The 21,804-nt window shown below is 45.6% G+C and overlaps 1 protein-coding gene across 2 annotated transcripts in view; it reads left to right on the top strand.

The window, feature by feature from the left end:
- The window catches only part of KCNJ6 (potassium inwardly rectifying channel subfamily J member 6), a 217,182-nt gene that overhangs the window by 124,245 nt on the left and 71,133 nt on the right, over positions 1–21,804 (top strand). Inside the window, exon 3 of one of the 2 annotated variants that reach the window (XM_090031633.1) lies at positions 8,257–8,306. The exons of the other annotated variant lie outside the window; for it this stretch is intronic. Coding sequence (XP_089887759.1) covers positions 8,297–8,306 — 10 coding nt within the window. The 5' untranslated portion in view covers positions 8,257–8,296. The remainder of the gene's footprint in view (positions 1–8,256; positions 8,307–21,804) is intronic. 2 annotated transcript variants of the gene reach the window in all.

Raw genomic sequence — 21,804 nt, 5'->3', positions numbered from 1 at the left:
TTGCCCAGAAAACAAAAAGATTTACAGTTTTCCCCAAATCCCCATATCCTGCTTGCCTCTTTCTCTCTCCAGTTGCAATATCTTGCTGACAGACTAAGTTTCTTTCAGCACTTTCATTCATCCAATTAAGGAAAAGCAACAACCCCAGGTAATTTATGTGACGAGTCACAACTACATAACCCAGTTCCAAATTCAGATGACAAGGACAGGTTATTTGTGGCAGAGCCTTCAGGATCATGAATTGAGAGGGGAAAATATCATAAATGTTTTTCTAGTATTTTCCAGCAACAATGGAATTCCAGGAAATCATTAAGAGCTCACAGGTTGAAAATGAAATGAAATTTATCAAGTCTATTTTTCTCTATAAATTATCCACTTAGTGTTCTATCACAGATTTTTGAGGAAGTGTAATATGCAGTTTTCTTCCATTAGTCACCCTCTTGGCCAGATAGATAGATCTCTGATGTTCTCCACTTCCCTCTCATTGGCTTATGATTTTATAAAGAAAACAAAATTATAGCTGCACATATAACCCTTTGCTTTGAATAAGGGTAACACTACATGTCAATGCATGGGTCACAGAACCTTTGGACTTCCTCTGTCTCAGAGGGACAAGTTCAAATTAGGGCTGTCAAATAATTAGAAAATTTTATCATGATTAGTTGCACAATTTAAAAATTAATTTCAATTAATTGCAATTTTAATTGCACAGCTAAAAACTGAAAATTATGTGCAGAAAAACTCAAAGTTATGTAAAATTATGCAGGTAACTTACATGGTTGGGGGGTGGGGGTGGCATGTGTGTGTGGGGGGAAGGAAATTTGTGAAGGATTTTTTAGAGACCAGGGAAGGGGGGTTCCCACATACCCTGGCAAGACGTGGGGTACTATAGGTCAGGAGTGAAGGGCAACAGCAGGGTTTGGGGGGCTGTGGCTTGGGAGTAAGGGACACTGACACACATGGATGGACACACACAGACAAACAGACTCACGCACACATACTCACATACACACACCACCCAGCAGGTAAGTCTGTGGAGAGGGAGGAGCATGGAGGAGGGAAGGGATAGGGGAGGGGTGCAGATCAAGGCCCTTATGGCAAGGGAGGGAATGGGGCAGAGGCAGGGGTAGGGACTGGGGTGAATGGAGCCCTGGGGTTGGGATGGCTCATAAGATGGAGCCATGGCTTATCCAGGGGCACAGGGGGCCACTCCCACCACTGCGCACACCCCAAGGGGAGACATGGGGAGCACACAGCCCCTGTATTTGTGTGTGGGACAGAGATGGGATGCCACTGTGCACTGGGCTCTGCACCCCACTCCCCATTGCCCTAGGAGCTGCGCAATGCCATGCTGTGCCTCCCACCACCAGGCAGGCAGGGGATGCATGCCACAGCCAGCACATGGCTTCTGGGGCAACGGCATTTGGGTGCAGAACTCAGCCCACAGCAGCAGCCTGCCCCACACACAAATCTGGAGGGTACATGCATCCCCCCAGGGGTTCATGCCATGGTGGCAATGCCCCCACCTCTCCCCCACGCCCCTGGACAAGCTGCAGCTCCATCCCACAACCTGCTCCAGCCCTGAGGCCCCATTCACCCTGGCCCCTTCCCCTGCCTCTACCCCATTCCCTCCTTCACCATGGGGGCCTTGATCTGCATCCCTTCCACCCCTTCCTTCTACCACACCCTTCCCCCTCCACAGACTTGTCTTCTGGGTGCTGCTCCACATGCTGCCAGGCTGCGTTCCTGGCTACCTACAGGCTGCGGCTGCAGCTGCATGTCTGTGTCTGTGTACATCCCTTCCCCACTACTGCAGCCTTGTGGAGCCCTCTGTATTGCCACCACTGGCCTGCCTAGCACCCACCACCAAAATTAGGGAGGTTTAGTCACAGTTAGACTAAAATTAGTGGCAGGGGTAAGGGGCGGGGGGGATAAGGGGTGGCATCACTAAACCCTTGATTTCTGAGGCTGCACCACTACATTAGCTCCAACATCCTCAAGGATTAACACTGCCACCACCACTCACAGATAATCCAGCCTCTAAGAAGCCCCGCAGCCCAGACACGGGCCACAGAGCCAAATAAGTCTGACACCCCTGTTCTTCATAAACAAGGGGAGTTCCTCTGGTTCCAGCCCTGCCCTATTCTGTGCTGTTACTTTAATTTTCAGGACAGGAGAACATAATTAATCTTAGTTTTTTAAAAAAGAAATGTCTTACCATTCCTCATGCAAAATGCTCCTGGGAGTCAAGTGCAGTAATTAAATTCACTCTGAATCTCAATTTTCTAGATGGAGGAAGCTCTAAATTTTCCTCTGAGAAGAGGAACACTAATTGGGCTGCCTCCTTCTCCTACATCCTTCCCTCCAATTCAAGCCATAACATTTAAAACACAAAATGATAGGAAACGATTCTTGTTTAGCAGTGAAACATGCATTTACTCCATGAAAACAGCAGTCCCAGCATGAAAACAGTAGTTTCAAGTTCTGTGTTCCACAATGGAAGTGTTCTTAGGTCCATGTAGTGATTCCAAATCCCTATTTGTTAATTCCAGATTACTCCAAATGTGCCTTAGACCAGTGGTTTTCAACTTGTGGTCTGCAAATTAGGTCTAAGGGGTCTGCAAAAATGGCTATAATCAACCAAAAGTATGTGAATACCTACATTTACAATCAAAGGGATCTGCACCTGCATTCAAAGTTTTAGGGGCCCCAAATGAAAAAAAGGGTGAAAACCAGTGCCTTAGACCATTGAACAAAACAGCCAAAATCCCATTTTAAAAAATGGTGTCAGATTAAATAACGGTGTTTGAAGGTAAAAAGGCCTGGCCTCAACAATTCTGAAGTGATACAAGAGTCTGGACTCCTTCATTCTGAGGTAGAGAAGATTATAGCTCTGTCTTATTCACCAGACACTGAAACACAATAAAATACTTCTCAAGGAAGAGTAAGTCTGTAAGTAGAGCCCTGGCACCAAGTAGGGAAGAGGCTGTTTGTTCCTCTGCATGTGTGTTGTCTCCCCCCACCCCCAGCCCTCCAGTTTTCCCACCCAGAGGAGCATATGGCCCCTCCCCTACCCAGTGCCAGGTCTATCTGCCAAGGCAGCCCCCCAGGTGCCCCTAACCCCCTATGCCCCAGTTTTCCTACCCAGAGGAGCAACCAGCCCCTCTCCTACCCATCCCCAAGCTCTCTTCTTCCTGAGTGCCTTTTGCAACTCCTTCCCCACGCCCCTGGGCTGCTAGGTTTTGCTACTGCCTAGAAAATCTTTGGCTGGAACTCCCCAGCAAGCGGCCGTATCATGGCATTCCATTGCAAATCGATTTTTCTTGAAAATCACTTGAAGACATAAGTCCATAAGAAAAAAGAGAAGAAGTAACACTGTTTTCAAACTCATAATTTCTGGATGTTGAGTTTTCGGAAAACATCTTAATCTTACCAACCTGTCCTTCAGCCCACTGCATCTGTATAACTGCTGACTCACAGCAATGTCACTCTTGGTTGCCTATGCATGTGCCCGTTAGCATTCAAATTAGAATGATCCTGCATCATTGCAGCATCACATGTATTAAGCCCCCACGCATTTTAAAATGGCCACAGGGTGCCTTATCTAAACCTTGGTAAATGAGGTTTAGATAAATCATCCCATACCTGTTTGCAGGGGTTTAATACACATGACAGTGAGGCATTTTAATTACAGCAGTTGTTCATGTGTACAGGCGTCCCTCAAGTCCATCAGGTTGCTTCTTCCAAAACAGCATGTGGCCCCCTGCTTTCTGCCACATCTTTTGCACACCCTGCAGAATAGTTGCAATTCCTAACAAAGTGCTCCCAGTCTTTGCTGATCACCAAGTAAGACGCAGAGCCGAGGTTCTGAACTCAAATCCTCCATATGGCAAAACCCATTGTTCCAGTCTTCACTGAATACAGCCCAAGTACCAACATTGGAAAATCTATAGTCCAATTTCCTGAATCAAGCCAATGGGCAGCAATAAAGTGGGCCAGCCACTAGGAAAGGTCAGACCTATTCCTCCAGAATTTTTATACCAACACCAAACAAGTCCCCCACTGGGCACGACCGTGACAGAGACAAGCTGAACAGACTGGGATCAGAATAGGGACATTTCAGAACAACATTTTTCAAGATGAACACCATGTGTGAGTGTAGTGTCCAACAAACACCACTGAACTTAATCAAAAGCTGCAGACTTTACTAATGCCCAAACAGAATAGATGGAGTCCACACATTGAGCAATAATTCCAGGCAGTGACCCATTGCTTTGGAAGTTGAGATCTGACGCCATACAAAAGAAGAAAAACAGCACAAGTGAATATTCTGATCTTCATTAGTTCAGGCCCTTATTCTGCTGGCATTAAGCTCCCCAGAGTAAGTGGATCCAGACATAAGACTCAGCCCATCTTGCAGTTAAATCCAAGCAGGCAGACCCTACAGAGAGCCCCAGCAAAGCTGAGGAGTTTTGCAAAAGATACAAGGATCCTTATGCTTAGATTTGATGAAGTAGGGTCTTGATGACCATGTGGCATTCGTGCTTTACTTTTCTCTGGAAGCAAAGTAAAAGCAGCACACCACAACCGTCACTATCTGTCCATCAATATTTTGCAACTCCTGAATAAATACCAAATTGGATTTCTAACAAGAAGAGCAGCCTCATGGGTCAGATGCATTGTGAAGGTCCAGTCTGTAGGCCAGATCAGACCCTATGCTGACCCTACCCCACAAGTCCAATCTGGCAGTAGGGGAGTGTAACAGGGTCCTTGTTAGGAGCCCTTTTACTTGGGAAAATCCCAGACAGCTTGGGGAAGACTCACCAAACCCCGCAAGGTCAGCCAATGGGACGCCACTTCCGGGAATAAAAGAAAGGGGAAGTCCTGAAGAAAACACCTTCAGGCATCGCAGATGGCAAAATGGGCTGCTTGAAACCCCAAAGGTAGAGGATCTGATGGAGGGATCCAAGGCCTGAGAGAAGCACCAAGACCGAGGGATCGCAGAGACAGCTGGTTGGCAACACCATCAACTACTTACAGCAGAACTCCAGAGGCTGCAGTGAATCTGAGAAAAGCCAAGGCTCTGCACTGGGACAAGGCAAGGCATCCCTAATTTGAAAGGGGGTCACAAGACGAGACCCAGGCAGGGATGCTGGCAACAGCCCCAGAGCTCAGGGGCGGAGATGATTCCAGGTCCCACAGCACTAGCTTTGCTGGCGAGAGAACTCCCTGAGCCGTGCCAGCACAGGCCACAGGGAGAGACTGGGAAGCACCCGTAACAAGCCACTAATGAGGTAATTAGTGACAATAAGCCAAGACACAGGCAGGAGGAACTCCTTATCACCCTTTGACTCAAAGTGACTAAGACAGGATTGTGAACTGTTACCCCATCCTAAGGGGAAGCAGCTGGGGACATTCCCCACGCAAGTAGTTGGCGCAGAACAGAAGCCACCAGATGTGAGATTAATTGCCTTATTCGTAGTCCGCACAAGACACTGGCCAGCACTTACCTTGAGGATTTCGCAGCCAGAGATCCTCTCTTGAGCCCCGGGGTGATCCAGGGGGCAACTTGAATGAGCTGCCGCCTCCAATCCAGGCCACTGTAAAAGAAAAGATAAGAAAAAGAAATAAAATACCTAGAATAACATGACAGGTCGGTAGTAGTCATTCCATGGGTACCAATTAACATCCCATCAATCTCTTTCCTCCCATCATAAGATCCAAGTCATGGCAGGCAAGAACCAGAGGAACAGGTGGTATCCCACAAACCCGATAACAGGGAGCAGCAACTAATGCTGCCACTGCTACACCGCTATTAAATTTTCAAACCCATGGGGAGTCTAGCAGTCCAAAAAACATGTTCTGTGGCCTGGTTCTGACTTGCAGGCCAGGGTTGAGCAGCCCAGTCTAGAATATCCCCAGAGGCCTCAACAGGTCAGGGGCAAGAGGTACACAAGATGGCTTAAAACCATTTAATTGTGAGACTAAGTAGAATATTTGGTTGAACCTGAAATACAGTTTTTGCCTTTTCAGTAGACCAAACATTTTGAGTTGACCTCAAATGGAAACTTGATTTAGTTTTTCAGAATTGCCTGGAAGCTGAAAACTCCACTATTAACACAGCTCTACTCATAATTAGTGCCTAGATTTGTATTGCTTAGTGTCTGTGTACCATCAAGACTAATACTTGACATAAAGCTGCCAAGTAACTAATTTGAGATATAATAACAGGTTGACAGACTCCATAATAATAAGCAAAGGTAATATTGATCATGTTAATAGTGATATTAGCATGAATAATTGCTTTAATGTTAGATCCTGAACACTGGCACATATTGTTTAAATCAAGCAAACTGACAAAGGCAGAACAGTATCACAGTTACGACTTGGGGGATTTCATTTGTTATTACTCTTCCCATGATTAACAGCGTGTATAACACAGAGATTTAAGACCCTTTCTAAGTTTTGCTTTTCTGCCTATGCCCAAAGCTGGTTTTCTTCGCTGGTTGCTGGGTTATTGAGCACACTGGGAAAGCACTGTTTAACCCTTAAACAGTAGAAACACAAGAACATTCCAGGTGCTTGCACTGATAAATTATATTCAGTAGATAGTGTTTGAAAAAAGTTCAGGAGCCTTTTTAAGATGTCAAAATAGCACTCCTACAAACTTGAGACATAATTCATGAGAGAACAAAGAAAAAGGAGACTCAATTTGTCACCCTTTCCATAACAATTGAGCATGTTACAAAGCTCTAAAAAACAGAATGAGCTTAAGAAACACAAAGAAAAATGACAAGAGATTAAGACGACATAATATACACATTGGGAACCTATACACGTGCAGCAAGTCTGCTCAACATGCTTTAATTACAGTGTGTCAAAGCAGACTTGGTTAATCGAGTCTGATGAAACGTGGTAATTACCACGCTCGAGTAGATCCCAGCATCATGTTTATCAGTGTCCCTATGCTGAAAAATGGCAGCAGGGAAGCTTAAACTAAAGCTCATTCGTCAAGCTTTACTTAAGGCACCCGGCCACCATTTTTCAGTGCTGGGATGCTAATACACATGATGCTCCAGGCGCCCTAATTGAAGTGCCACCTTCCCCCATTGGTTATAACATTTAGAGGTCAGGAACCACCTCAGTTCACCTTAGATAATTATCATGGTTCTCTTTGACTTTAGAAAGAAAAGATATTGGAAGGTTTTAGTCTTCAGTAACAAAAGGAGGGGAAAACTCCTTCAAGCAACCTGTCTAAGACATCTTTGTTCCTTTATTCCATTGCAGCTACTATATTATTATCCCCCTCATCTAGAAAAACATACTTACATTTCTTTCTCTGAAAACCCTTCAGTTTATAACAACATACTCTCTCCACTTCCAGTCTCTCACTTTTCCTTTCCAAACACCAGGCATACATCTATACTTCATATGTAAGTAAATACTGGGAATCTCCCTATATAGCAGAGCAACAGACACGTGTTACTAAACAACGTGATGCTAACATTCAGCCAAACACATTAGAGCATTCAAAGGTTTCCACATATTTGGGGGGAAGAAGTCTATCTAGTTTGTAATTATGGTGATGTTTCACTTTAAAACTTGTTCATTAGCAGATCATGGCTCTACCTGGCTCCAGCCTGTGCTGTCACTGCCACAAGATCCTGGGCCAAGCCCCGGAGCACTCAAGTCCAAGTCTACATCCACCCGCATTACCACTCGAGTCAATGTCCATAGAAATCCTGTCCCCAGGCTGTCACAGCTCTGCCATTCTTGGGGTCTCCATGGAAACTGGCCACAGCAAGGCAGGCAAGGGCTGCTGGGAAATAGTCCAGTCACCAGCTGGATCTGACATTTTGCTCGCGCCTGGGCTAATAGTTTGCAGAATTGGACCTTGAGAGAGAGTTTTGGGTTGCCCTCCTATGATATTCACGTGAGCAGATCCCAACCAGCTATAAAGTTAGTACACATCATCAAGGTCTGACTTTATAGCTGACTTGGGGCTTTTTATTGTGTGATAGCTACTTTGCACATGTAGCTGATCTCCAGGTAACGATAGAGGTTCATTAACTGGTCAATTGTGCAATACCTGTAACGTGTAGATGGGGCCATAGTGACCTCTACTTTGTTCCATTCTTTGTTTGCACATAAAAATATCTGTCTTTCAAGAGTCTCAATTTTTTGGCATGCAGTGCTCTTCAAATTTGGACAGTATTTCACTTGATTTTATATTCTGACTTTTTTTTTTTTTTGAAGGTCAAGGTTATAAACAGCCAGGACTTCCCTCCCCTACAATATGCAAGAAGGTAAACTATTTAATGTTGTCATTGTTCTCTTCTGCCCCTGTGGCTGCTAGGTACCACTCAAACCTTTGTCCGAATACCCTCTAATTCTCTTCTTTACTCTACATCAGAAGGGCAGGTAGAAAATGTAAAACTTCCATGGTTAACTGACCTTTTAGTCAGACTTTAACTGTGCAGGGAGATCACTCCCAGAGGCTCTTATCCTTTCACATGGCTGTATTTCTCCACTTACCCTCAGGTTCAAGCTTCTGTTTCAGTTTGGAACTCAAATTCTTTCAAGTTCTTTCTCATTTGCCACTTCTGACACCAAGTACTGATTACCTGGGTCAATAAACATAGACATAAATGAATGAGAAGAACTAAACAAAGTGTAGCACTAGGCAACCACTGCAGACCCTGTCTGTCTCTCTCACACTAACCATCTCTTCCCAACTTCTGTAGTCTTCTAAGAAAGGGACTCTCTCTAAATTATAACCTCTGTCATTACAATGTCTTCCCATTCTCTTTCTTCATGTGCAACTTACCTGCTGCTTATGCAAGAACTATGTTTGGAAAAGGAATAAAAAATGGAGGACAAACAGATGAAGTACAGCTTACCTGTTAACAGGGCTGTGTCTTAATTCTAGCTGTGAAAACAGCCAATCTGGAGGAGCTGGAGAAACTCAGACTACCTCCATCAAGATGGTCACTTTTCTTCTTTGTCTACATCCCATGTAGATAGCAGGCAACTCACATGGCACAAAGGGAAAAGAAGCCAACTCTAAATTCCCGGGGGTATAATTTTCCCCCAACAAATGACTGCCTATGGTCTATTTAGACCACTTAATCTGATCTCCTGAGGAGCACAGGCCATAGAGTTTCATCCTGTAGTCCCTGCACCAAGTCCATCAACTGTGGTTGAGCCACAGCATGCTTTGCTCAGACTTTTTGGGGGGAAGGGGTCTGCCACTGCAAAGGAAGACTTTTGGTAACAACCACCACTAGAGTCAAACAAATAAACTATCACAAATGCATCCTGATCACAAAGAGTTAAGGGGCTCATCCTGACTTAAGAGGCTTTTTTCAGCAGGATCTACTAATACAGCACACCTAATCTGCAGTGAAGAGGAGGGTGGGGTGGGTAAAGAAAAGCTATCCTTAATTCTGTGAAGTTAATGCCAACCTGACACACTAATACTGAATGCAAAAACAAACAATCAAAGAAATTGCTAAAAAAAAAAAAAGAGAAGGAAGGCAAATACAAGCATGTACAGCAATTTGTTAAAATTGATTGCAAATGAAAAGCAAGCGGTTATCCATTTAACCACCGCACCGCTAGAATAGGATCTTGTACTTCATTTACATACAGATATTATTAAGGGCTAACTGCCTCAAGTCAGGTCAGCCACGTAATGCTGAAGTCAGTTGCAGTTAATAAACATTTATCACAGTCAGCCATTATTAATGGCTTGCCGAATGTCATCAGCAGAGCTTGCAAAAGGGTCTGCATGACCAGCAGACAATGAGAGTAGATGTATTGATGTAACCAGGATGTAATCATTGCCACACTGTGGAAAAACCTATTTTCTTTCACCTCTCCCTCCTGACAAAGCACTACCTGTCAACAGGTTGCATTTGTCAAGTGTTTTATCATCACCAGATATAAAACAGCCCCAAGACAAGTTGTGACGGTAGCTTTTTGTACAGATCAGAGATCAAGCTAAAACAGGGGTGGGCAAAATACAGCTCACAGGCGGGATCCGACCTGTGAAGGGCCTTTGTCCAGCCCGCGGCAGGTCGCTCAGTCCCACCTGGTCCAGCACTATCCAGCTGTGGTGCATCCTGCCACCCCTGGGCATGCAGTGGGGCTGGAGCGGCTCCACAGCTAGATTGCATTTGTAGGAAACCCAGAGGCAGCAGCAACAGTGGCAGAGACACAGGGCAGCCTGGTGTGGGCTCCAGGCAGCTGCAGCAGGACAGGCCCAGCACCAGCAATGAGAAGGGGCCACTTTTCCCCCACACTGAGCAATGGCTTCTGCCCAGCTGCTGCTGCTGCTGCTGATGATGATCTTGGGGAGGCAAGTCTGGAATAGACATGGGGCAGGCCAGCTCGGGGCTGTGTGCACAGGACCTCACCAATATTGTGGGGCTGGGGCCAGTGGCTGCAGCAGCCAGAAGGAGCCGCCACTGCCTGGGCTGCCTAAAAAGGCAGTCCAGCTGTGGAGCTGCTCCAGCCCCACTGTGCCCAGTGGGCAGCAGGATGTGCCACAGATGGGCAGCGTGGAGCAGGCACAGAGTGGGCTGGGGTCAGGGCTGTGTGCACAGGTTCCAGCTGGTTCACTCTGGAAGGGTTGAGTCTGGGGCAGGCATAGGTTGGGCAGGGGCTGCACACTGTTGGCAGTGGCATGGAGCACCACAGGGTGAGCGGGCTCTGGGCTGCTGCAAGGCAGTGATGCGTGCTGACATGCACACAGCCCACCAAAACTCATTAAGTGGGCCAAAATAACTGCCCACCCCTGAGATAAAAGGTAAAAAAGATAACCCTTATTAGCACCCTTCTTACAAGTAGCAGAACAATGTATATCTGGTAACCAGCATCTATCCATTTTAGGTTTTTTTTATAAAGGTGGTTAAGTATCATTGTTTCCATTTTACAGATAGCAAAACTGAGTCAGTGAACTGTTTAAGCAACTTGCCCAGGATCACAAGCAGTAGGATTCAAACAAGGTCTTCTTGCTTCTAATCTCCTATTTACTTGCCACAGTGTCTCCTACAAAAATACTTCTCTTAAAATCTGTGGATATAATGCATGTGGTGATAAAGTCATCTCAGAGGTTGAACCAAGTGCATGAAGAGTAATACTAAGGGACCAAGAGGTACCATAACATAAAATATATTTATACTGTTGCCTCTTTTATATTTGCTGAAGTGTTGAGGGTCGCAGAAGAGACAAGTTGGTGCTTTGTATTATTCTAACACTTTTCCCCATGCTTCTGTGCTACCGTTGTACACGCAAACAGATAAATCCCACTTGCCATCCCTTCCAAAACGGCAAAGCTTGTGACTACAAATTGAAGTGCTGCTCCTGCTTAACTTTAATGGAGGCTTCCTGTCTGTGCCTGAAGGTGAACACACACACACGCCTCTTTCTGTTTGAATTAGAGTATGGTTGTTAAGGATGGAATGACTCCAGTTTAGCAGTAGCTCTGAAGCTTTTCTTAGGCTGGTGAGAGTTGGGCATGTCACTGAGAAGGTTACTCTCCATTCTGCCAAGACCTCCTTCTGCCTGTTTTAGAAGCCAGCACAAAAAATCTGATTCTGAGGCAGCTGCCTACTTATACTGTCCTCCCAGAAAGTGGTATCAGCCACATAAATTGGAGAACAGGGAGAACCAATACAGAAGTTAGCTTTAGCATACACAAGTCACCATTTAAGAGCCAGTGAAAGATGAAAGAATTTATGTTGAAGGGCTCAAAAAAGTGCGGTCAGCACCACCACAAAATGTAGATCATTGCTTTACATCCCACATAGATCTCAGGTACTCTCAGTAGTCATTTCACACCTGACTGTACCCCATATTCACCATGTAGACTACACTAAGACTATGTTACTACCAAAATTAAGGTCTCCTCTCCTGGGTTCAGGTCAGAGTCAAGCACTTAACAATAATCTGGTACTTGTGAAATTTATTATAATAATTTCCATAAAAATAACAATTATCTTTTTGACCACACTATATATATCCAGATCAAAGATAAAAATGCATATTTCACAGAAGGTACAGTTCTGAACAGACTGTATGTAGTTTCAAGCCAGGACTGCATTTTTTTAATTGAAGTGAGACCCTGCCCCTTTCCAAAGTTAGGATTATAAACGACTTCTCTTTTAAAACTCTCTCTTAGCATCCCCATCCATTTGACTGAAAATTATGAGAATCATTTTTAAGTAAGGCCAGGGTTTCATTTGTTTTTTTCCTGGAAAACAATTCAGTCAGTAAAAAATGAAGTATTTCACAAAACTTATATTTGGTGAATTTGGGTCAAGTTAGTCAAAGACTTTCAGATAAATAAAAACCATGTTTTGGAAATACTGTTAATTTCTGCATGGTTAAAATGAAGAGTTTCAAATTTGGGGGCTAAATTAATAAGGACACTTAGATGCTATTATAAAAATGTGGGAAAGGAGAGCATCCCCTGCACTCTATGGGGCAGTGATTGAGACACTTACGTGGAATATGAAAGGCTTGAGTTTGAATCCCATCTCTGTCTGATTAAGAGGAGGTACTTAAATCCATGTCTCCCACATCTCAGAAAAGCATCCTCCCTATTAGGATATGGGATATAAATAAGGGAAAGGGTATACTTCCTCCTCCTCCTCTTTCTTTGTTTTATATGGAAAATGGCACCCAAGTCCCTTCATGGTTCCAGTTTTTCTACTATTGCAAATGCTTGACACTGAAGCTAAATGATTAGTTTCAGAGAGAATTAAACTCTTTTTTTTTATTATTTGAAATTACTTTTTAAATTTCCATATAATCTGAAAAAAAATCAGTTTTAGGTCAATCTGAAACAATTTTTTATGGTGCAGGCAATACACTGAAAAATCATCCATACACAGTGAAACCAGATGAGAATGTTCCTTCACAGTCCAAAAAGAACCCATCATAACTCTTTTTGTGTTACAAACCACTACAAAAGTCACCCTGATCCAATACATTACATGTTGCCTTGTTTATCTTTGTCCTCCTCTAGCTCACAAAGTTCTTCTTACTGCCCCTTTCAATTTATCCTGTTATTAAATATCCTTAATAACCTAGATACAGTTGAAGGCCATAGGTGGTGATTACATTCATTAATGATATTCACAGTGGGTAGATTACAACCCAGTTGTCTTCCCTTTGATTTCAGCTTATCTTATAAATCAAGGTACTACATTGTCACTATAAGTCTCCTAAATAATAAAGAGTAGAAATAGTCACTCTCCTGACCCTGCACCCACCTCTTCTGGGCCCAATTCTGTTTCTGGAGATCACAGTGAGGATGTCAGTAATATCAAAAAAGAAAAGGAACAGCTTTACATGTTGGTGAGAAAACATTGCCTTCTGTTGCTTTAGAGCAGGGGTTGTCAACCAGGGGTACACATTCTCCTGGGGGTACATGAGAAGGCCCTAGGGGCGACGCACAGGTGGGCAGGGACAGAGCACTGCCACGCACTATCCTGCACTATCGCACAGGCACCACCCACCCACCCAGCCAGATGTGGGGGACTAGGGAAGCTCGCACGTGGTAGCTGCCGCCACTCTGCAACCAGCCACCCCCCACCCCTCAGTGTCTGGCTGCATGCTCGATCCCTGACTCCCCCCCCACTCAGCGGCTGGCGGTACACAGCTCCATGTCTGGCCACCGGGGGGGGAGGGGGGCGGTACAATCATTCAAAAAGGTTGAAAGCCCCTGCTTTAGAGAAACATCCAAGTCCTTCAAAGAGCTGACTGCCTGTAGAGATTTAGCTCAGGCATGATGGAGTACTTTTACCCTGAAAGTTAAGGGAAAAGGGAGACAGGGTACACCACAGGACCATCCCTTCCAACATACAAATCTTATTAAATCTGAAAACAAGACACTTATCTTTTCTCAATCCTTATTAAAATAAAAAGCTCTCTCCTCAACACTTACTTTAGCTGCCTCCTGCCTCCCTTCCTCTCTCCCTCTGTTTCCCCCCACATTCTCCTGAAGATGTACCCCATTCATGTCTGCTACCTACTCCCTGTATTCCCCATGGGCTCTTAACCTGTTTCCTAACACATCTCCCTGCTCCTGCCATCTAAGCACATCCAGAATTTGTCCTGAAGCTAGTTCTATCTGAGAGAGAGCCATCTAAGTTTTCGTCATCATACTAAAAATCAATCCACATTTATTGCTGTCACTATGTACTGTGCTCTGAAAATTGTTTCTGGAGCTCCATACACCAGTTAAGAAAAACTAGAGGGGCCATCAGTCATGTTTCTTTAAATCAGTCAAGTAGGTTCCTACTGAGCAGTGGCTACTTCCAGAGCTATCTTATCTCCTGCTGCCCTGGGTAGTTAGAGACCAAGATCAGGAACTGAACATGTGTGTCACTCATGAAGAAGGACTCCCCTGTCACCCACCTCAGCCTCTCTAATGGGCTTTGAATTCATTTCTATAAAGAAACAGCATAAATTTATTAAGCACAAAACTTAACCTGCATTAATATGCTTCATACTCTTCTATACCTATATTGTTTTGTGCACTGAGAATTAATTTCATGTGGCCAAGCTATATGTTTATCATCTCCAGTTTTTATTTAATTTGCTTTTGGGTGCACAGAAAGTATATTTTTGTGAGAAATATACTGGAAGCTCACTTCAGTGGGCTTTACATTCTTGTTTACTGCAAGAAATCTTTTTAACAGGTCAGTTCCTTTATTAAGTGGGCTTCACTGCATGTTTCCAGCTACAAAAGAGATAGTATTCATATTTTATCTCCTAGTACGGATTTATCTAGTGTCTTTATAAGGGCAACCTTTATTTCTGATGTCTATAAGCAAATCCTTGAAATATAATACAGATATGACATAAAACTACTCCCTGCAAAAGTCAAAGGATTATGTTAAATAAAGTAGAACCACACTTTTCTCACAAAGGATATGAAAACTGTGAATTATTTGTGCTCAGGCTGTGCTTTGCTAGATGCAGTAAAGATGTATGGACTACCTTAGCTGAAGGCTAATGTTCCATCTGAAATATTGATTATTTAAAAACATAACATCCATTCATCATATTCTAATAGCACCCATAAATGGAGGGAAAATTTCAGATCCATAGTAGTATTTCATTGTTATATTAAGCTTGAAATTCAGCCATCCAGAATCAAGTGACATTACAATTCCTTGACTATTTATTATGACAGACGTGTAGTTCAGGTCGATATCTGTAGTTGATATATATATATATATTTCTGATTTCCATGTTGCATTTAAGAAACAATAAACAATTTTAAAAAGAACCCATTACCACCAGGTCTTTTGTGCATTCAGGAAAGCTGAATTCTCTCTTCATGGAATTTTTTTCTTGTTTTAAAGGAAAACTATAGGCTTGTGATTTGAACATAGGAGCAGAGCTAGGCAAATAATGGATTTTTGTTTGGTAGCCAAACTGAAAAAAAAAAAAAACAGGCAAAAAAATCAGTACAGATAAAACCAAAAGAGAAATGTTTAGAATTTCTCAATGAAACAAAACAAAAAATTATTTTTGCTTTCTAAAGACTTTCTTATTATTTAAATCAAGTTTTAACATATAATGTCACCTAAAACAAAAAAGTTGAGAAGTTTCATTTTGAAAAATGTCAAAACATTTCAGCATTTCCAAAATGAAACGTTTTATTCTTACAATGTTGAAAAGAAATATTTTGGCAGCTTCAAAACCCTTCCCCTTCAGAGACTGTTGGCTGACATTAATTGCCAAATACCAATTGTGTGTCCCTTGTCTAGACAAGAGTTTGGAGCCCTGTTTTAACTCAAGTAGCTCCATTGCCAATTAAGTCAAATTAACCAACACCCTGAACACCATTTTAGAGATTCCACAAAAGTTTGTTCGAATACAAAGGTATTATTGCTTTATTACGTAGAAGTTTGTGGTATCTGTCATGGTAGGTCTTTGCTACATGAAAAACTTTACTGATTTAAAATTATTTTTAAGTAGATTTAGTTAAACAATGCAAAACTTCTGTGGAGGCACTTATTTCAGTAAGCACATCTTATTTTGATTCCTACTCAACTAAAATTAAGCCAAAACAGTCCGGATTAAATCAAAACATAAGTGTTCACATACCTCTTTGCCCTGATTTAGCTCAAACTTCTTAAAATCACAATTTGAGCTGAATCACTGCAAATTTCTTGATTAGACAAGGCCCTGACCTCTAATCTGGATGGATCTCTCAGGTCCTGAAAAAAGGATATGAGTACCCTTCCATCGTAGTGACTTCAGGGCATGAAAGCTTTAGAACCAGATCCAGTGTTGCCTTGAGCACCCTGATGCCAGAAACTAGGCGTGTCTACATGAGACACGCAGCTGCAGAGTAGCCTAATCGCATGTAAATTTGCTATCTGCAAATGCAAGTAGCAAATTTACATGCAATTAGTTACTGGCACAGATACGCATGTGTAGACGTGACCCAGGAGCAAGTTTGCTCCTGGGTCAGCCCTGCCACTAGGGGGCCAGTCGGAGACTAGCCCCAGGGCTCCAGGCTGGGAGCCTCTCCTGCCCCAGGACTGGGTTGCCTCTATGCCAGCTCCTGCCTCAGGCTTTAAAAGCCTGCAGGCATTTTGAGCCCTAGGGCACACATGAAGGGAGCCTGAGCCAGTACCCTGTGTTATTCAGGTTAGCCTCACCAGCCTGCCTGCATCCCATCGTGACTGCCAGGCCCACAGGGTGCTGCAGGATGCTGCAGCCTCCTGCCAGGCCTGTCAGCCCCCAGGCCCACCTGCAGGCAGCTTCTGGCCAGAAGAGCCAGTACCACCTGCCCACAGTGCACCCCCAACAGCCCCGGAGCCTGTAGGTGCTGTGGGGCATTGCCTCTGCCATGCAGCTGCCAGTCCCATATTGTGCCCCTGAGCTGGGTACTGCAGGCAGCTGTCCAGGCCCAGTAGCACAGGGCCATGTGGGGGCCAGAGAGCCAGCATGAGATCCCTGATGGCATCCTCCTCACCCAGACCAGTACCCACATGCATGCCCACCATTCAGGGCCCCAACTGGGCCAACGAAGAGACTGGTGACCTCAAGGCAGAGCTGCAGCTCCAATTCAATCAGGATGGGCACTCCAATGCCCACATCTTTAAGGTGCTGTGGGCACAGCAATGCAGCATAAGGTCAAGGTCTTGAGGGCACAGTGGGTCATCATGACCTACAGCAGTCATTGGTTTGGAAATGCCCACAAGTCCATGCCCTTTGTGCAGCAACTGACAAACCTTACTGGCACCCTGGTACCCAAGCCACAGTCATGGGTGCTACAGCAGCATGGGTGGCCTGCCCAAGTCCCTGCCCCAGCCTGGCCCCCCCTATGACACATCACCAGAGGAGGGCCCCTTGGGTGCCCAGTGGACCATTGCATCAATGGAGGTGGAGGGGCTCTGTTTGTTGGGGAGAGCGTGCAGAGGGAGGCTCTTTGGCGGGGGAAGGGAGAGGGCTATGTTTGATGTGAGGGGAATAAAAACTTGTTCTTGTTAGACATGTCTGCAGTAATCATGGTGCTGGGGGGTAGGCCTAGGGTGGGGGGGTAGCCCATGGACAGTGGTCCAGGCAAGCTACAATGGAGAGTGCAGGAGGAGGTGTCCTCCTCTAAGGCCTCCCACACCCAGTGCCCTGGCCCCCACCAGTGGGTGTGTGAATTGCCCAAGGCTTCAGTACGGGCAGCCTGCTGCTGTCGCTGCTGCCACAGGTGGCACTTCCACTGACAGGCATCCTGTGTGCCTCCTCTGCCCAGGTCTCATGAAAGACCTCCCCCAAAGCCTCACAGATGTTATGCAGCATGCAGGCTGTGACAATGATCCAGAGAGCTTGTCCTTGGTGGACTCAAGGTAGGCAGTGAGGGAACACCACCATCCCTTGAGACGGCCAAAGGCACAGTCCACCAGGGCATGAGTTTGGCCCACACAGCAATTAAAATGGGCCTATCAGGGGTCCAGGTGACCAGTGTAAGGCTACATGAGCCAGGGCAGGAGTGGGTAGGTGGGGGACCTGATAAGGAGGGGTGGGACCACAATGGCACCCAGGTGCAGGTCTGGCACCCCCAGTGCAAAGCGCCCACTCTCCACCAGGTCCCACAGGACAGTTTCAGAACATGTGGGTATCATGGGCACTCCCCACCCAGCCAGCACTCACGTGTGGGAAGGCACCATGGTGGGTCAATGATGGCATGGAGCACCACAGAGTGAAATCCCCTGAAGCTATAATACAGGTGGTCTCTGTGGGGAGGGCAGGTGACAGGGATGTGGGTCCCCTCCAGGGAAGTCCAGGGCATGGAACCCCACCACCACTGCCAGGGATTGGTGCACACAGAGCACATTGGGCCCTAGCACATCCTGGAGGGCACTGCACACTTCCAGGGTGGCCTCCCCAGTGGTGGTCTTGCTCACCCCAAAGAGATGACCTATATAGAGGAGGCTGGCAGGCATGGCCAGCTTGAGCAGGGTGAGAGCCAGCTGGGTATCTGTAGGGAGGGGTGACTGCATGGCAATGTCCTGCTGCTCCTGGTGAGGCCAGAGTTGCTCAAGGAGGTCCCAGAAGTTGGCCTGGGTCATGCAGAAGGCCTCCAGCCACTTCTTATCATCCCAGGTGAGCTGGACTCTGTGCAGCCACCAGTCCTGGCTGGCCTGGTGGGGCTGGAGGCAGTGGCATCCAGCAATCCATCATTGGCATTCCTGCCAGCAGCAGCTGTACAACAGCGGCCCTGGGGCAGAATGCTGCAGCCAGGCAGGCAGTCACTGTGCATAGCGGACCCAGCAGGTCCCAGATGGCCGTGGGCCAGGAGGCAGTCAGCGTGGTGAGCCCCAGCAGACCCAGTGCAGCAGCCAGCAGAAGCCTGGGGCACTGGTTGTCACTGCTAAGGGCAGGTGTTGGAGCAGCCATACCATGGGGAGGCAGAGTAAGCAAGGAGAGAGCTGCCATGTGCTGCCCCATGCTGGGCATGTTGCTCCTGGTGAGAGGAGTGGCTGGCCAGAGAGCAGCAAGCAAGACTGCATTTTGTAGATGGCTGCTGGCTGCTGGCCACTGGCAGCCGGAGCCAAGAGCTCCCCACAGTACAGCAGGGCTGCAGGAAATTTGGTGCTAAGAGCAGAAAATCTGCTGCCTAGTCCCTGCATATTTAGATGCCTGCCTGGAAGTGCTTAATCCACAGAAGTTTACTCATGAGTAAACTGATACCAGACCAAATGTATGTGTAGACGCACCCACTGAGAACATGCAATACAGTCTAGAAAAAGGCTCTTGCTTCCTGCCTCTATTTCCTGATCTGCAAAATGCAGACAATAGTCACAGTTTCATAGTTAGTAGGGTCAGAAGGGACCTGAGCAGATCATCAAGTCTGACCCCCTGCCATGGCAGGAAAGAGTACTGGGATCAAACAACCCCAGCAAGGTGATCATCTAGCCTTGTCTTAAAGACCCCCAGGGTAGGAGCCAGTACCAATTTGCTTGGAAGTTGGTTCCAGATCCTAGACAACCTGACAGTAAAGTAGCGCCTCCTGATGTCTAATCTGAATTTACCCTCTGCCAGCTTATGACTGTTATTTCTAGTCACTCCTGGCAGTGCTCGGGGGAACAGGGACTCCCCCATTGCCTGCTGCACCCCTCTGACTAGTTTGTAACAGGCCACTAGATCCCCCCTCAGCCCCCTCATCGATGAAGATGTTGAACAGTGTGGGCCTGAGGACCGAGCCCTGGGGGACCCCACTGCCCACATCCCTCCAGGTCAAAAATGACCCATCTACTACCACTCTCTGGGTGCGGCCCACCAGCCAGTTGGCGACCCAATTGACTGTGTATGTGTCGACACCACAGTCCCCCAGTTTTTTAATGAGAACGGGGTGAGAGACAGTGTCGAAGGCCTTCTGAAAGTCCAGAAAGACTATGTCCACTGCTACCCCTGCATCTATGGATTTGGTGACTTGGTTATAAAAGGCCACCAGGTTGGTCTGACAGGACCTGCCTCTAATGAACCCGCGTTGGTTGCCCCTAAGCATGATCTCCCCTGCTGGGCCCTCGTGGACACGTGCCAGGATAATTCTCTCAAAAAGCTTACCCAGGGTCGAGGTAAGACTAACTGGCCTATAGTTTCCCGGGTCCTCCTTCCTTCCTGTTTTGAAGATGGGAACCATATTGGCCCTCTTCCAGTCCTCTGGCACTGCACCAGGGCACCACAAGTGCTCGTAAAGCTGTGCCAGGGGTCCCGCAATGACCGCAGCTAATTCCCTCATTACTCTGGGGTGGAGATCAAGTGGACCAGCTGATTTGAATACATCCAGTCCCTCCAGAAATTCCCTGACTAGATTCTCACTGACCCTTGGCCTGGGTGTGCCTTCCCGGGGGCCTGGTGTGGGGGCTGACCTGGTCCCTGCTCAGGAAAATGGAGGCAAAGAAGTCATTAAATAGATTAGCTTTGTCATCTGGTGTGACAACCAAATTTCCTAGCATGTCTTGCAGGGGCCCCATGTTACCCGGTACCTTCTTTTTGCCTCCGATGAATTTAAAAAAGGACTTCTTGTTGTCCTTGATCCAGGAAGCTAGTCCCAGTTCCATCTCCGCCTTGGCCTTCCTGACTGGCCCCCTGCATCCCCAAGCAACAGCAGTATAGTCCTCCCTGGTGATGGCCCCTCCCTTCCATTGGGTGTACGCCCCGCTTTTAGCTGGAAGATATTTTAGTATCATTTATCTGATTACAGTTCAGGACATTGTGGGGAATAACAAGTTAACATTTGGAAGACCCTTTGATAATGGAAAATTCCATGAAAGGGCTAAATATTTTTTTAATATTCTGTATTTCTGTGCTTACTGGTATCAGGATACCAAAATACCACAATCAAAAAAAAAAAACCAACAACCCAGCTGAAATGATGAAATGCTTAAAGCTTTGCAAAGGAACTCGTTTTCATGTCATTCCAAGACTCATTTTTTCAGCTCTGTTTCTCTGAAGCCTGTAAATTGTAATGGGAGGTTAAGAGAGTGGGGAACAAGGTCTGTATGTTTAAGAGTTGCTTTCTAGGAAAGGAAAGGAAAGGAAATGAAGTGGAGTTACTGATGGCCTAATTATTTAGCCTAAAGGGAGTTGCTATAGCCTCAACAACAAATACGATTTTTACAATTTAGACAGAATAGGAGAAAGGGAAAGATGAAAAAGAAAAATGGGTTTATAGGAGCAGCTGCTCTAGGTGTGAGAAAGAAGGGAAAAAAAGAGTGAAAAATATCACAGCCACCCCCCAAGATCCATTGCTATTTGTGCTGTAATGATCTGAGGCAAGAGTTTGATAATTTCAATGTCAGGAAAAGTGTTAAACAAGATGCTATTACTCTTTCACAGAAATATGGTGCAATTGCATTTTTTCTTTGCCAGGCTGCCCAGCGAAATGAATGTAGGGATTTTTGGGTTTAAGCCTTTTTTTCTACTGTTAGAAAACCAGAGAATTTCCATCAGATTTAAAGAGCTGCTGCCCACTCTCTCTTAGAGGCTCAGGTACACATACAGCCAGGTGCTTACAGCTGATCCTCCGTTACAGACCTGAAAACATGAAAAAGCCCTTTCACTCAAGAAATAAAATGTTTAAAAGTGCAAGATGACATGTATTTACACACATACCACCTTGGTTGTTCTGTCTATATGTTGCATTCTTTTCTCCTCCCCTTCTGTCTTGACTGTTCTATGTAGTGATATACAATAGGTTTATGCTGTTATAAACAACCTTCATGCCAGTGCAAAGGAAGAGAAATACAACATATAGTTAACACTAATGTAATT

The sequence above is a fragment of the Crocodylus siamensis genome, chromosome 1 (genome assembly GCF_052110815.1).
Source record: "Crocodylus siamensis isolate JL-2025a chromosome 1, ASM5211081v1, whole genome shotgun sequence".
NCBI lineage: Eukaryota > Metazoa > Chordata > Crocodylia > Crocodylidae > Crocodylus > Crocodylus siamensis.
Note: the sequence above shows the minus strand (reverse complement) of the source record. Positions and strands in the feature narration are given on the sequence as shown.